Genomic DNA, 16,869 nt, shown 5'->3' with positions numbered 1-16,869 from the left:
GTGAAGAAAACTCCCCTGTGAGCATTTCCTCCCAGGTCTGACTGGCCTTTTTCTCTGCCTCCCAGATTTCACACCTATTTGGCCGAGTTTCTAGTGGCGATTTTTGCTGTGCAAGCTACTGAACTCTTTTGCTGCTGTAATAATTACACTCATACTTAACCACTTCCCTATCCATGTCTACCAAATTGCAGTAATTTCGAATTTTCAAGTCTCCGATCCCTCATGTCCTATCAATTTGGCTTGTTTGGATTCCTGGACACGGGCCTTTTGAGTGAATTGGCAGATGCTTCAGCAAAGGCAACCTAGAGTTGTCCCATCATTGACCTCCTGTCTGCATGTTCATTATGGTGGCACAATTTCATACTTTAATGTGAGAATTTGAAACACCAGTACTTACTTCCGTAAATAACTTTCAGCACCTTCTGTTCCCTTGGAGTGACAAAACATGTCTATCTCAGCGACACACACCATATTGTTTGGCCTCCACAGGCCTGGCTTTTAACAAATTAGGCCCCGTTACCACTTTCACTGCAATGAAGTTTCTCAAGAATTGACCTCATTTCTGCCCATGCTGTCTAAAAACCTTCTCACCACCTGGACATGGTTCATCTCCCATGCAGGCACAAGTCATTTTAATGAGGATAACGCTAAGCGCAGCTGTACAAAATTTGAGACTGGCCAGTACACTTGGCACTTCACAAGATGCAGTGCTGTCAGAACAGAGCATGAAACTAAGCATTTACACAATTTGCTCAGCCTGGGCACAATTGCACACTTGGATATAGCACTTAAACGCCTTCAATACGCTGGAACAGCAACCAGTTTGACAGCCTAAACTAAGCTACTTGCCCCAAGCTCGAGCTGCCCTACACAGCGAGCATCAAAATGTAAACACATACACTTGTAATGCTGGACGTGTGAATTTTATTATGGGCGCGCTGTGCAGAAAAAAAAATTTTTCTCGAAGTCACAGCACGGAACCACCGGAGGAAAAAAAAAAATTTCACTCGCCAATTGAAGCCAAGAGCGTCCACGCGTGGAAGAAAAAAAAGTTACTGGCCACCACGGAGCCGCAGGACGAGATGAAGGGTCGACTCCTTCTGAATGTTGTAGTCGGAGAGGGTGCGACCGTCCTCCAACTGCTTGCCAGCGAAAATAAGACGCTGCTGGTCGGGCGGGATGCCCTCCTTGTCCTGAATTTTGGCCTTCACATTTTCAATGGTATCACTCGGCTCGACTTCCAGCGTTATGGTCTTGCCGGTGAGGGTTTTGACGAAGATTTGCATCCCGCCACGCAGCCGAAGGACAAGATGAAGGGTCGACTCCTTCTGAATGTTGTAGTCGGACAAGGTACGGCCATCCTCGAGCTGTTTGCCGGCAAAAATCAATCGCTGCTGGTCCGGTGGGATGCCCTCTTTATCCTGGATTTTCGCCTTGACATTTTCGATGGTGTCACTAGGCTCAACTTCGAGCGTGATTGTCTTGCCTGTGAGAGTTTTGACGAAAATCTGCATGCCACCGCGCAGCCGAAGAACGAGGTGCAGGGTCGACTCCTTTTGAATGTTGTAGTCGGAAAGCGTGCGGCCGTCCTCGAGCTGCTTGCCGGCAAAGATGAGACGCTGCTGGTCGGGGGGAATGCCTTCCTTGTCCTGGATCTTGGCCTTGACGTTTTCGATAGTGTCGCTGGGCTCGACCTCAAGCGTAATGGTCTTCCCCGTGAGGGTCTTGACAAAGATCTGCATGCCACCGCGCAGCCTAAGGACAAGATGGAGGGTCGACTCCTTTTGAATGTTGTAGTCTGACAACGTGCGGCCGTCCTCGAGCTGCTTGCCGGCGAAGATGAGACGCTGCTGGTCGGGGGGAATGCCTTCCTTGTCCTGGATCTTGGCCTTGACGTTTTCAATCGTGTCGCTGGGCTCTACCTCAAGCGTGATGGTTTTCCCCGTAAGGGTCTTGACAAAGATCTGCATTCCTCCGCGCAGTCGCAGGACAAGATGGAGGGTCGACTCCTTTTGAATGTTGTAGTCGGACAGCGTGCGGCCGTCCTCGAGCTGCTTTCCGGCGAAGATGAGACGCTGCTGGTCGGGAGGAATGCCTTCCTTGTCCTGGATCTTTGCCTTGACGTTTTCGATGGTGTCGCTCGGCTCGACCTCAAGAGTAATGGTCTTGCCAGTGAGCGTCTTCACAAAGATTTGCATTCCTCCGCGCAGACGCAGCACGAGGTGAAGGGTTGACTCCTTTTGAATATTGTAGTCGGACAGCGTCCGGCCGTCCTCAAGCTGCTTTCCGGCGAAGATCAGACGCTGTTGGTCAGGCGGGATGCCTTCCTTGTCCTGAATCTTTGCCTTCACGTTCTCGATCGTGTCGCTGGGCTCGACTTCGAGCGTGATGGTTTTGCCAGTGAGGGTCTTCACAAAAATCTGCATCTTGGCTGCTCTGTTGAGAGAACAAAAGACACTGATAAGTCCCCCGACCAAAGGAAAGGGTGGCACACCCATGAAAAGATGGCGGCTAGGCCTAACATGTCGCGCTCAAACCGTTCGAACACCACACTTCTAAGCAGAATATTACCGCAGAAGGCTAAGGCGTAACGAAGCGAATCTTGGCAAAGGAAAGAGAACGCAATCTTTGTAAATTGATGCTACTTAGTCAACAGGCAGCGTGACCGAACCCTCAACTTTACGCAGTGCAAACGCAAAACATCGCAGTAGTAGGCTTACCGATTATTTATCAAGAGCACGACACAACGCTGCCAGCGCGATACGCTCGTGGTATGCAAAAAAGCTAGCGCTAGTAAAAGGAATACAAACTGAACTAACGCAGGATTTCGAAGCAACCGAATGAGATTTCGTTGAATTTGCCTACCACCAGAACGGCAGCCAGGCTACCCCGAGACTGCTGGGTGCGAGCTAGCAGCCGTTAATTTCGAACTACCACAGCACGATCTGCGCGAGGCTAGAAACAGTTCCGCGCTTCAACTTCGTCGTCGCAGTCCACACAACGGTCCGCAGGGAAAAACTGATCAAACGAGGCTTACCTCTTTGGCAGAAGTTCAGTATAACACAGCAACGGGTGCAGGCGCAATGCAATCTGCCGGTTAACTGAGGCCACAAAGGTTAAATAGGCCGAGGGGGAATACGTCGCAGCTTACGATTGGCCGAGGCAGGCCAGCAACACGGCTCCGCCGATATCCACCAATCAGAGAGCGCGTCTGACGAAAAATTTTTCTGTGTAACGTCATCGTTTTCGAGAAACCTCCAGCAACTTCCGTGACGTCAGATGTTGCTTTTAGCACCATCTCCCGCGAGGTTAACGAAACGATGGAAAGCAAAATTTTGGGTAGACGCCCGAATTTTGGGTGGGCTTTCCTGGCGAATGAAATTGACTGACTACTGACATTGGGTTTTAATACGTTTGTTTTTTGATACAATGGTTTAAGAGCGCTGTTCCCAATTGTCTGACGCCGAGGCTCCGATGGTACGCTGTAGCGATGGCCCCGAACGGCTGCATTGGTGTTGTCATAGCCTGCTCAGTTTGTTTCTGTGGTGCTGTTATTGCGTGTGAACCGTGGATTGTTATTTCCGTGTGCTTACGACGCATTAGAAGGGCGTGGCGCATCAGGCCATCGATGCGCACAGCGCCAGTGAAGGCAAGGTGCAGTAGGGGGCTTTCTCTCATGCTCATTGAGCTTGCAAATGCGAAAAAGCAGCTATTTAGAGCGCACGAAAAGGAGCTGGGGATTGCCTACAGATGAAGTAAGCCGGCTGCAAGTAAAATGCTGCCGCTTTGTATGCCTTAAGTAAATGTGTTTCTCGTGTCCAACCAATTCAGCTATGAAAAATCTTTGACGACGGATCCTTTTTTCAGTTCCGTAACACGCATTCGCTGTTCATAGCTAAGCCATGCTGGGGTCGGAGAAACTGCCGAGGACCCATCAGCAGCTTTCGCACCCCGCATACAATAACAATCAACAGGTTCTGGGGTGGCCGAGACGTCACCCACCTGCCTGATCATACTCGGTGTAAATGTTTTCTGCCGCAGCAGACCCGTTCTTCGTTGTTGGTGTCGCAGAGGTTTGGCATCGGTGCCTGATTGCGCTGTCGTTCTTCGAAGCGCTGTGGCCGGAGCGTTTGTTATTTTGAAACACTGCGACACGATCCTGTATCCGCAGAATGCTTGCAAAAGTTGGCACACACCAACGTGTGCCTGCGTAGCTGTGAAACGCAAAAAGCGCAGAGCATTGACTAGTAAGAAATGCCTTCAGTGTGATACGCAACCAGCGGCGCGGCTTTGCCGAACACAACACTCCCTTTCTTTGTGTATTTCTTTTTCTGACAGCTTTAGACCATATATGCTGATCAGCCACAATGACCGCGCATTCATAACTGCAAGATGAGACGCGAGCGCTTGCCGACTGAACAAGTGAAAAACATGCACATAAGTGGTTGCATCATAACCGCGCAATACATTTCGTGCGCTTTGTTATGCTGGGAATAATGACATCTTTCGTGTACCTAATTTTAGTAATACGGCTCAAATTTTATATCAATATGATTTGATATAAGAACACACGCACTGATAATTTGAGCCGTATATTTCTTGTTGCCGCTCCAAGCAACTTTTGTTTGCAGGTTTGCAGGAAATGAAATGAACTGAAATTAAGTACATCCTGTGTACGTTACCGAAGCAAGTGACTGAGGTACGCTCGTATCACACAGAACCTGCACTTCCTCGCAGCACGGGAGTATGATTCATTCTCGCGTGATTTCTTTCGCTGCAGCGTCACTGATGTCACGAACCGCCGCAAGTCTGCTCGCTTTGAGGTACTACTCTGGCTGTTGGAGCTTGTTCGAACTCTGGATCACGAGAATCGAAAGGGGTGTTTTGAAGTAAGAACATTAGTGCTGAGAACGTGCCTGAAGAATTCTCGAAACCGAAACCAGACTAAAAGCAGCGCTTGTGGCGCTTTGGGTGGCGCGAAACGTCGTCCACTGCAATTACGCATGCATTTTTCCGCCCCTTTCTTTGATATCGTCTGCTATGCCTTTGAATGAGTAAGTCCTTCAGGGCCGAAGGGGCCGCGAAGCACTGATATCGCCCGATGAAGTGCGTCACAACTATAGCAACAAAATGTGCAGTGGCCATCTCGGTGTTAGCTTGTCATTCAAGGAAGGTAGCATCTCTGTGATGACCCTTCATCTTGACACCTTGAAGCCTAAAGCGCACTGGTTGCAGTACCTTGCTCGGCGTGGCACGGAGGCTGGCAAGCACACGTGTACGTCCTTGTGCGCGTTTTTAACCATTTTATTAACTGTGTGTGTTTGTTTTAACTTGCACACGAACGTAGCTGCATGCATCTGTGTTTGTGCAGTTTATGACACAAATCGCCTTCCAATGTGACGCAACGATGTAAGCCAGCGATGTGCGATGACGTGAATGTGAGCTGATTGCTTATTGTTCATGTGTGCTTGCGGCTTCAGTGCAGGCGGCGAACGCACATTCAGTTCTCTTCCACCCGTTACACTTGATGCATTTTCTTAGCTTGTGTGTGCTGTTATTGTACGTAGATTCACTCGGTTGGAGATCTAGAGCCGCGTTTTGATCGAAGCTCTCGGCACATTGCCGTTCTTGCAGTCCATCCGTCGTTTCGTGCGTTGACTGCAGTCTAGATGGAAAACAGGCAGGGCTCGCAGCATGGCCGAAGGTCACTCTCCCGGGTGATGCAAGATGCCTTGCTGTCCCAAGCGCTGGATGTCGCCTCCGCCTGCGCACTCATTGTTTTATCGTAATCACTTCGTTTGCAGCCGCGAGAAAATTCGCGTCTGCTGGCTTTATCGCGTGATGGCAAACGAATCTTAGTGTGCGGCTTGATATCGCATAGTTTTGTTAGCTTGCTGCGCGCCGATCCTTCAAGAAAGCATGTGCGCTGCCGTGTCACGCGCGCGAGTCCTGGCGCGGCGCGAGATAAGACATCTGTGCCCACCCACGCCTGCTGCGCCTTTGTCTTTCCACCGAGATACAATTTTCATCGGCAGCCTTGTCAATCTCGCTGCAGGATGCCTGCGTCCGAGATAACATTTGGAGATTAGGAGAGCTGCCACCAGTCATCTGCTCACTAGAGCTGGCCAGGGCACATGGGCCATTCATCGGAGCTGTGCGGTGCCAATACTAACGCCGCCCACTTCTGGTTGCAAGCAGAGTCACGTGGTGTTGGTGAGCGCTTTCAGTTCTGGTACAGCACAGCCTGAATGCATGATAGGTTTGCACTTGGTAGAAATGAGGAATGTGTGCTTGGTGCAGTGTTTTATGTGTGAACCTTTAGAACTGCCTATCTAAATTAAGTGATACAACCAGATCGAGTCCCTGCTTACTGATTTGATGACTGCCCATATATTACTGGAGCTCCTTATTAGGCGCCAGACTATTTGCCTTCGAAAAGTAGAGCTCAAGGCCTCCATAATCTATTTCACAATTTGCTGGCAGTGGAGTGGAAACTACAAGTGTGACGCAGCGGCTTCTGCAAGTGTGCTGTTATCATGTGCACGTGAGTGAACCTCGAAGTTATGGAATCTGTCACCTTATGTTTGTAGCTTCCTCTTTACTGTGTACCAAGTTTAGTGTGAGATGGAAGGCAGTACAGTGTTCGCTGTATTTTATGTGCACATTTAAATGCAGTTCCACATGAGGACATTGCCGTCAGTGGGCCGTTTTGCGTTCCCATCACTCTGGATGCGCCTTATGTCATCTGTAACGTCATTATCGGAGCCACGATGGGGCGACGTGGTTGTTACTGTAACTGAAACTGTCCTGTTTGACTGGACTTGGTTGTGCTTACTTAGCTGATGGCTTGGGCAGGTGAAGGCAGAATTTCAATGCAAAACATGATCAAGGTCGATCACGTGTCATGTATTATATTACATGACATGAATAGTTCACGAAAGTGCTGCTGGTGTTGCTATGGTTTCTAAGTTTTAATGTTTCATAAATAAATCGGCCCTGCATCTGGCCCAAATGGTCAGCACTGCAGCATATGGAGGCGGTGTGGGGCGAAGAAGGCTTGAAGCATACATCTTCAAGCCAGATAGATGCTTCATTCTTCAGGCTTATGATGACCGGGCAAACATTCCAAGTACACATACAGCTCGCAGTCCTGAACGATGCAGTTGAGAATCTAGCTTAGGTGTACTGAAAGTGCGTCTTTCTCAGAGGAACAGGCTTTCTGTGTGGGTGGTAGGTGCAGGAGTGTGTCAGTGGCTTTGTGTACTATTTTCACAGCATAAACAGGATGCAAGCTGCAGTGCATGCAATCATATCAATATTGTCATGAGTGTCACATTTAACAAATGCATGTCATCTGCTGAGCCCCGAAAATTCAGAGACAGTCTGTTTTGAAAAGGATGCATTGATACATGCAGGCAGGGAATTTAACACACATGTTCAGCGACTTCCTGGGAGGGAACTGGTCATTTATTTTAGCAGGTGTTTATGGGAGGCTATGTGTCACTGACACACGTACAATCTACGACAGGTTTGTGGCACACCTGACCGCTGAGTGAAATAAGAGTTCGTGCTGCACTCGAGGGATAGCGCTAGTGCTGCATATGGTGGAGTTGGTGTACAGGTTACACAGAGTTCTTCCACATGCACCATTGTGTGGGCAAGGAGGTATCTGTGGCGGCTGCTATGCGAGAGAGGGTATGCCGTTATGGAAGCTGCTGCAAGAGGTTAGTTCACAGCATTTAAATTGCAATGTGCAGCTTAAGAATGAATTTCTGCATTAAAATAGACGGCGTTTGCACCATGGTGTGTAGCTCAAGGAATAAGCGTCCTCTCTATGCTGAAGCCATAGATGATGCACCCCTGGGTAGGCATTAAAAGTAGTAGTAGGGAAAGGTGTAGCAATCTCGCAGTGGGTGCGCACTTGGGCCATACTGTGACGAAGGGATTAAGGAAAGAATGACAAATGCAGAGGTTCAAAAAGGTTTAGAATGTTTATGCTATCTCTTGCTGAATTTTGCGACTTATGCAACAAATGTAAACGTAAAATTTTGTTTGGTAGTTAGTCAGTCTAATATTTTGACACTTTCGTGCTTGCAGTTAGCTCGATCGATAAAGGACTGCAGGCGAGATTTACTTGCTTTCAAAATTTTAGATCACGTTTTTCTTCTGGGGCAGCATAACTTTCATTGAAAGTGTCTGAAATGAAATTGCAGTGGCCAGTTCTTCCTCTCCTGAGCAGCATATGGTCAAACTCATGCAGGAGAACATTCTGCATTTTAGTGAAAGTGCTCTTCTTTTTTGGTTTGAATGTTAGATCAGACTGCGCCAGGTAGAATTTCTTCACTTCGAATTTGAGTGAATAATTTATGTGCACCCAACATTGGGCATTCACATCTCTTAATTACCAGTTTATTTTATGCTCTGTTTTTGTTACTAAGATGCTCGTGAGAGCCATGTATATATTAAAATTTTGTTCAGTACAGCACGGATGAATAGATGCATTTTTACCAAACAGAAAGCTTGCTTGGCGGTTTGGCTTGACGTGAAACAACCTTGCTCCATGCTTGAAACATAAGGCTGAATTACTGCTTTCAGTAGTGTGTAGGCCATGCCTTTATTTATTTATTGATACTGCGATAGTTTCCATGACCTTAGCAGGGTGGATACAAAAAATTAAAAGTGCAAAAGACAGGGTACATAACTGATGTCACTTGTTATACACTTAGTCACTTGTGGCTCAAATGCAACACGACATACAAAAATGCAGAGATGGGAATATAGTGATATCACTTGCTACATAGGGACAGATATGACTCAGATAAGGACACTGAACTTTGTGTAACAATATTGTTAGCAAGATTATTCCATTCAACAAAGCTTTTGGGAAAAAGAGAATATTTGAAACAATTTCTTCTAGAAAGTAATGATGTTATGGTTAGAGTTAGAATGAGTAATGTATGAATGTTATAATGTTGATTTATAAGCTGAAAGAGAAGTTTGAAATTTAGAAACCTTGCTCAGGTATTTCAGCACAAATGTTTCCGAGATGTTTGTTGCTAACTTTCTATCAAATGTAGCTGCCATGCTTAAAGAGCATTTACAGTACGATAGAAATACACACTATACTGGCATAAACCATCAAGCAAGTTTTTCTGGTGAATCTTGTAGGATGCCCTTCTTATGTTTGTTTAAACATCTGTGACTGCTTAGTAGATGGTAGCTCTTTTAAGTAATTGTCATCATCATCAGCCTATCTATGCCCACTGCTGGGCAAAGGCCTGTCCCATATCTCTCCAATTAGCCCTATCCTGTGCCAGCTGCGGCCACTGTATCCCCGCAGGCTTCTTAATCTCATTTGCCCACCTAACTTTCTGCTGCCTCCGCTACACTCAACTTCTCTTGGAATCCACTCTGTTACTCTCCACCCATAACTAATCCACCTTATTTTCTTGACAAATCATAGGCCTTTTTGCAACTGGTGTTTCTGTGCACAATTATTATACATTCAGTAAATAGATGCATCAATGGTGTAGAGGCAGAGCATCTGCTTCTCATGCAAGAGGACCAGGGTTTGAATCCCGGCGCCACGCAATTCTCCATCAGATTAAAAAAAAAAAAAACTCCGCGTGTTGATGGAATTGCATAACCAGGCCCGGGGAGCGGCCTGATCTCAGTGACCAGAACCGGCAACTTACTCCCTTACTAGAACAGGATTTGGCCACCCTGGTGTCGTACTTGGCTGCAACCATCTTTATTAACAAACCAATTTTGAAGTGGTGGACATTAAATATGAGGGTTCTTCTAATGGAGATGCAAAGAGGGTAGCTGAAATGCACCAACTTTGAATTCAGGGCAGATGTTGACGTTGGCAGGCAAAAGTTATTTTCCAGTCATGCTGTTTTGTGCGACAGCTGTGTAAGCACATGCTTCTATGTATTCACTTTTGAATGTCCTGTTAAATCATTATTTTTTTTTAAATGCATGCCAAACAGAAAGAAATAGCCGGTCTGAGAGAACATGGCGAGTTTTCTGTTCGTACAGTAGTCAAGCACATCATGAACAAATTGAAAAGCTGCCTCAAATGCCTTTTTTTGTTTGGAGCTAAGCTGCAGCCCACCAATGTGGTGTAAACTGGCACTACACAGGCAAACACCAGCAGGCAGACTCTGCAAGTAAACCTCATGCTAAATGACATAGCAAGTTTCTGAGTTGGGGTTGTGGATATATTGGTTAGCCAACTGTGTCAGCCATGCATGTGTCAGAAGCATCTTGTGTATGTGCAAGATAAAAGCCTTCTCTATGTGCACGTGTCTTTTAACAATGCTATCGCACAGGGTTGTATCTAGAGCTTTTATCTAAGGAAAACTGGCGGAAACTGAGATGGAGCGCCTAGTGACCAGTCAACAGCTGCGTACTTATGTGGCAGTTGTCGCCTAGGGGTACACTTCTGTGCAAGGTGATTTGGCGTAGTTATATCTGTTATAAACCTGTAAGCCCTGTTGTTCATGCATTACCCCTTTATAAGGCGCAACCTGTATCTCACATGCATACGAATGGTAAAATTGCACTTAATATGATTCTAGCAATCAAATGACAATCACTTTCAAGCAGTTTCGACCACTGGTTTTGTAGAGAAAATGGGTACACGTTTGTAACAATGCCTTTGTGAAAAGACCTCAAATATGGTGCATGTCTGTACCTCAGTCTTTATTCACGCATAAGAAAACTTGCACTGGAACTGAAAATTGCTTTGAGAAGTTTTCTGAGGCAGTTCACTGATGGAAACAGTCCAGCAGCTCAACAATTTTTCTACGTTTATTTTTCCTGCCAATGTGGGCCATGTAAGACAGTGCACCTTTCCTTGTAAAAATCAGCGAAAGATTAAAATGCGCTGAGTGGTTTGTTTGACTGTTCGAATTATTCAGCACGCAAAAATATGGTACGTACGTGCATAGTTTTCCATTTGCCAGCACTTGAATGTTGGCCCACATGAGTCCCACTGTGCTACAATGCACCTTCGGTTGTCATAGTGCAGGCCATCTGCATAGTTGAAACATGCCACATTGGCTCACATAGCAAAAGCACTGATCCTTTCAAACAGCTTTTCGAGTTAGGCTTTTTCACATATTTTATCTGTCTCGCCAAAAATGCACGCTATCACATAAATTAGTGCTTCCCTAGGCATCAGCCAAAATTTGCTAAAACATGCACGCAGTAAGAGGTGCAGAGGACAAGCCTTGATTTACAATGCTGGCATTAGAGGCTCACAGTAAGACTGCACTCGTGGTGTTATCTATCCTAATGAGTGTCATACAATGGTGGCCTGCTTCAGCAGTGTAGTCGTTGTGGACTCTTGGCTCTACATGCACCTTGCATTTGCAGTGAACAGAATAAGCATAGCAAATTTCTCAGTAGAGAGCTTGTAACACTCAAAAGCAGTAATCTAGCTTCCTTTAGAAAGTCATGCAGTAGCCACTGTGGCTTAATCTGACATTACAGAAAAGTTATCAACCTCAGAAAAAGCCTCACATGGCACCAATATTCACGTTGTTGCCCCTTTATTCTTCCCACACTCCCTCCCCCGTGCTTTTGAATTAATTGCCCCATATATGGTTCTCAGATCACAGATGAGAGGCAGTGGGGAGGAGTTGTAGTCTAGGCTGCCAAAAATGCAGACGCATTGCTTTCACTCAGTTTAGCACGTTATGCAGCAGAGTGTGAATGAACACTTGGCAGCGTATTGACATTTATTAAAAGGTCTTCAGATTGCCTGCTGAGGAAACCACAACCACAGATAGGCTTTAGATGAGTAGCTTTATTCACACATTATTCAGCACTGACAGCAGGATGGCAGCTTTTGACAGCCAGGGCCAGGCACGCACGCAGCAGTGAAGTCCGTGGTGCGCGGCAGCGTCCGTTGCGTGCAAAGCGAATGTGAGAATATGCGCAGGCGGGAGTTGCACCACAGCCACTTGCAAATAAACGCTAATCGGTGGTGACCCTGGGCCGTTTCTCCTCTTGTCTCTTGCTTTTCTTTTTGCTTTCTTTTTTAGTCTTTAAAGATTAAAAACAAAATTTTAGGCTGTGGTAGATGAGACTACCATTGCCTTTGTACTTCCTTTTTTTTGCTTTTTTTTCTTTGATGGCAGCAGGCACCTGTGTAAAAAGAACACACAGCATTTGTACATGGCACTGGCATAGAAGCTGTGAAACAGCTGAGGCCTGGGAAATGCAATGCAGAAAGTGCATTGAAAAGGCCCATTCAATGCAAGGATTGCATTCACAGGCAAGGATGGTTGCAAAGGTTACCCGACTTTCCTTAAAGCTTTTACTAATGTCCATTTTTAAAATATCTTGTCTTTGGCATCACTAGGTAGTAAAACTTGCATTTTAGGCCATCTACACCACTGATCACTTTTCTTAATTTTTTTATAAAATTCTGCAGAAAACGTTTTTATACCTCGTGCTTGGCGCATGATGGCCTTAGCTGCCTATGTGCCATTAAACTCAACACAACAACAACATTCAATGAATTCACTTTGATACAGTTGGGGACTTAGTGCTCCAAAAGAAGGCATCAGATTGTGAGCTCGCTGTGTAGAAAGCTAGTTCCAAGCAGTGTTTCTTGGTGACACCATTATCACAAGTTTAGATTATGAAGGGGCAGTTCTAGCAACTGTCAAGATAGAACAGCATAGTTTCATGTCTTGAATGACATGTGTTTTGCTTGATGCTAGACATGCACAATGAACAAGTGGACACTTGGCCTAATATGAAGTACTGATCAACACTGCGGCTGTGATGCTTATCAGTGTTCAACTGAGACTACCCCATTTCATGCACTGCTATAATTTACTCCCCTGATGATGAAACTAGCAGATTTTCTGAGATTTAGCTTATTTTTGTTCGTAAAATATGAGCAGGTAACTTCAGAAAGTTACTCCATTTGTGGGACTTCCCACACAAGCTGAAAAGTGAAGAGGCACTGTGAATGCAGCATTATGTTCTATCGTGCCTTACATTAGGCTGTGATGAAACTTGCTACTCCTTCAATGACTGCACCAAGAAAAGGCGAGGGGTGGCAATATTTGCCAGGCCACAGAAAAATGTGCTGAGCACTTCGTTTGCACCCTGATGATGACAGTTCATACGACACTGGACTGCAGCTCACATTGGCCTCATCGCTAGTATGCGAAGAGCTCTGCTGCATTTTGGGTTTTGTCCACTTGACCCAACGTTGTATGTCCCTCCCACCCTCTGGCACTGTCCCTGCAACTCTGTGTGCAGAAGACAGGACTGTTTCTTGCAACTTTTTATACTTGATTACTGCCTCAAGGCATGTAAGTAATTATACACATATGGGAACAGGATTGCAGAACAATGAATGAACACAGACTTTGAAGGAGAATTTCTACACACCAAGTGTAGATGTTGCAGCTGTAATCTATTGTGTGTGTGCCCGAACGCTGTCCCAAAAAAACATAAAAGCCCCATATTATTTGTCTTCCTATGATAGCATTTGTTTTTACCTGCCACTTTTTGCATCAATGATACCCAAGAGAAGCAACATGTAGCACCAGATCCATGTGCATAAGCATAAGTTGTTCTGCACAGGCGATCATCAAGCCAGAGATTGTTAAAAATTTGCTAGGCGGCAACATTCCCACTCCTCCTTAAAGGGTGGAAACACTATTACTAATGTGTTTTTGCTTTGGGATGATGCTTATGCCATTAGTAGTTTGTTTTGGTTCGTTTTGCCGAACAATGATTGCGATGTCACAAGTGAGTATGAGATCGCGTGAGGCATACAAAAGCTGCGATATAACCATTGCTTTGTCATTCTAATTTGCAGCAGCTTTTGTGCAAAGGTGCTCCAGAAGCCGAAATGGCAGCAGGTGAACAAAGAGCTATTGCAGTTTTTGTGTGTCTTACATGATCTCATACTCGAGATGTCGCAAACCACTGTTCAGCTGCTGAAACAGAAATCATAACTGCATGGGAGAAGAAATTCAATTATAAATTATTTACTGAGCATAGCTGAATTTCAAATGGTTATAATTCTATAGTGGAATACACTTAAGAAAAATTTGGTGTCTCCTGCCCTTCAAAGGGCACTCCTAGTAATCTGTGCTCACCTGATGATGGGGATGAGGAACACGAGCAAGATGATGGGGGAGGAGGGTCAGGCTGCATCATCGCACGGGTGAGGGGGGCCAGTCCTGGATGAGGCGTGACACTTCCTCGCGGATCTCGCTGATGCGGAGCCCAGTGAGACCACCGTTCTGTGAGCGCAGCGTCTCCAGGCAAGCCACCAGCCGCTCCTCGGACACTTCGGGCATGCGCTTGTGCAGTGTGCGTGCCAGACGCAGGTAGCCAGACTTGCGCACTGTACCGAAGCAGCTGGTGGCAGTTGCAGGGCCACCTCCAGCACCGCCGCTCCCACAAAGAGTGCTAGCAGGAGACAGGTTGCTGGTACAGCGCAGGTACTCAAAGTCGGCCACATTGTCCGACCGTGAGACGGGGGACGAGAGGCGCAACCGCACCAGGTCCAGGATGCGGTCAAAGCCGTAGTCGGGCTCCTGCTAGCAACGGTCAAGTGCAATTATAAAAAAATTAAGCTGAACATGAGGCATATAATGGAAGCCTGCATGGACGGTGGTAAAAATGAAAACCTAGCAGCCTCGAGAAAAGAGTCTAATTCACTTAAAAGCCACGACATTGTTAGCAGCAATGCCTCTAGCAAGCAGTTATTTATTATGCCATTCACCTCTATTGCTGATCTGAAGAGGATCAAGGAGCAACACTTGACACAATGCATGAAGAACACTGTCAAGACAATGCTGTCATGCCTTTGCTAGCTCTAAACAGACTACTTTTACCAGGCTGTATTGAGGTATGGCATGGCATTGAGCAGTATAAGGCAGTGTGTAAGGATGGTCATTGGTCACAGGCTGCACTTAATCTGTACTGCACAAAGCAAAATAGACATACCCATATGTGCTGAAGGCCCGCAGAGGCTGGCAGTTCATCAGTTTCTATCCTCTTGTGGCGACTTGCCCTCTCAAGGCAGTGCGTGAAAACACAGTCTGCACGGTCCCGCTGTGTTGCCAGCAGTTCAGCCCATCGCCTCCAGGGGTCGGTGAGTTCGCTCAGCAGCTGAACATTGCCATTCGTCTCTCCAAATACCTCAAAGTACAGCTTTGACACTGCAGCATTGCGCCTCTCAGCAAGTTCGATGGCACCAGAAAGGTTTTCAAGCACTGTGGTGCGACAAAAGTGCAGCAGCTTCACCGCCTCATCGTAATTGTGTGCGCATACTTCCTGCTCATGGGATGAGTCTTCGAGCTCAGAACGGTTTTGCTTGTCAAGATCTACGTACATCTGGAAAGGAACAAGAACACACTGCCTAAGTACGCCTCCAATGAACTTGAGTGGGACTGAAATGCTGACTTGTGTATGCAGGGCCAAAAGCAAGGGGAGAATGGTGCTTGTTACACTGCTGCATTCAATTCGCGCCAAGCATTTAAAGCGGGAAGAGTTCCCCGTGGTTCGAAGCATAATAGTCCCATTAATCAAAAACGTGCAGTGCTGAAAGGAATGAAGCGTTAAGACAGTGCTCTGCCTTCTAAAAGAAGCAATAATGCGGCGTCATGAAAAGTGTGCGTAAGCTATAGAAAACTGCGAAATCAAGTGATACAATAGGCCATGCTTTTGCGGGCGGCGGCTGACTCGTGCTCGCGCCGCCTTATGCATCAGCCCCTGGCAATGGTTCTGCCATTCAGCTAGTCGCTCATGCGCGTGTTAAGCAGTGTGCGAAGGCCCTCGCGGAAGATAGAGAAGCAGCGTCAGCCTCGATGCTCGTACTGTGGTGCGTGCTGCCAACCTTTCTCTCAGAGGACGCGGCCTCCACGGCGGCGTCTGGCATTCGTTGTCCGCCGGATGCACGACTTGTTCGACGCCGGCCTGTGGAAGCGCTAGGAGTTGCGGGGCAGCGCTTTCGTGATCAATGCGGGCCTCACCTGCGCCTGGCCCTCGCGCGTCGCCGACGTGTCTTCGAGCAGCCTGGCCTCGCTCTTGCTTGCCCGTGCCTTGAAGTCGGCTAGCTGCCGCTTGAGCTTGCGTTTCTGGTTCTCGAGGCTGTTGAGCTTGCGCTCCAGCTGCTCGACCACGCTGAGCTCGGCCACCGGAACGGCCCGCCGCAGCACCATGCCGACCAGGAGCGACAGCAGGAACAGGACAATCTCGTAGCTGGCCATTATCGCAATCTCGCCAAAGGGGGGGTTTGGGGTACGGTACTAGCGCGGTCTGTATTACTACTACGTACTATCGGGGTTGACGAGCTCTCGGGCGGCGGCGTACGACCCTAGTGCCGGCGACCCGTCCAGGTACGCGCGCTTCCAACTTCTACGAGGCGCTGCTTCATTCGCCTGGCAGGGCAGAGCTCGACACGCGGGCGTCCGAACGTCGCGCGGGTCAGATTGGAACCGAAGCTCGAGCCACGCGCTGCTGGCCCACGATATATTTTCCTTCTACTTCTTTTCCGAATCGCTGTCGTCTACGCTTCACCGCGCCCGGCACACCGGCCTGACGGGTGCCCTCGACGCCGACGCCAGGTGATCCTGACGTTCTGACTGCCGAACAACGAAAAATACTTCGCTGCGATTGACACGCAGATGTTCCTCCGAGTGTTAAGAAATTTGATGCTGTATAAGGTTGGGACCTATAGAAATAGGCTCATATTGAGAAGTCTTTAGAGCGGTTAGCATTTTGAGGAAGCAATTTTGTCTCCAAAGATAGCCTAGACCTGTTCATGATGGAACTACTTTGCCAGATTTAGTGAAGTGAACGGTTATATTCACTGATCTCCAC

General features: G+C 47.2%; 3 protein-coding genes across 12 annotated transcripts in view; 1 reads left to right on the top strand and 2 right to left on the bottom strand.

The window, feature by feature from the left end:
• Positions 1–907: 907 nt before the first annotated feature.
• On the bottom strand, positions 908–3,175 carry LOC144125990 (polyubiquitin-C). The gene is made up of 2 exons (XM_077659847.1): positions 3,038–3,175; positions 908–2,436 (listed from the first exon to the last, which is right to left on the bottom strand). The coding sequence occupies exon 2, from the start codon at positions 2,424–2,426 to the stop codon at positions 1,053–1,055; it is 1,374 nt and encodes a 457-aa protein (XP_077515973.1). The 5' UTR covers positions 2,427–2,436; positions 3,038–3,175; the 3' UTR covers positions 908–1,052.
• Positions 3,176–3,465: 290 nt separating this feature from the next.
• Positions 3,466–16,869, top strand: part of LOC144125989 (major facilitator superfamily domain-containing protein 12-like) — a 51,730-nt gene continuing 38,326 nt past the window's right edge. For 2 of the 8 annotated variants that reach the window (XM_077659845.1, XM_077659839.1), the window contains exons 1-2: positions 3,466–3,654; positions 6,056–6,213. The gene's annotated coding sequence lies outside the window, so the exon portion shown is untranslated. Of the gene's footprint in view, positions 5,439–6,055; positions 6,214–16,869 lie in introns of all 8 variants that reach the window. The other 6 variants (XM_077659838.1, XM_077659840.1, XM_077659846.1 and 3 more) reach the window with 6 other exon arrangements.
• On the bottom strand, positions 11,798–16,847 carry LOC144125991 (uncharacterized). 3 transcript variants are annotated; one of them, XM_077659848.1, is made up of 4 exons: positions 16,020–16,847; positions 14,992–15,381; positions 14,136–14,582; positions 11,798–12,156 (listed from the first exon to the last, which is right to left on the bottom strand). In XM_077659848.1, exons 1-3 carry the CDS (start codon positions 16,254–16,256, stop codon positions 14,193–14,195), a joined length of 1,017 nt encoding a protein of 338 aa, XP_077515974.1. In that variant the 5' UTR covers positions 16,257–16,847; the 3' UTR covers positions 11,798–12,156; positions 14,136–14,192. The 3 variants fall into 3 exon arrangements, with proteins under 3 accessions (XP_077515974.1, XP_077515975.1, XP_077515976.1); XM_077659849.1 differs by having other exon boundaries at positions 14,136–14,579; positions 16,020–16,843; XM_077659850.1 differs by having other exon boundaries at positions 11,804–12,156; positions 15,884–16,629.

This window comes from Amblyomma americanum, chromosome 3, assembly GCF_052857255.1.
Source record: "Amblyomma americanum isolate KBUSLIRL-KWMA chromosome 3, ASM5285725v1, whole genome shotgun sequence".
In the NCBI taxonomy this organism is placed as follows: domain Eukaryota; kingdom Metazoa; phylum Arthropoda; class Arachnida; order Ixodida; family Ixodidae; genus Amblyomma; species Amblyomma americanum.
This window is presented reverse-complemented; position numbering and strand designations above follow the sequence as displayed.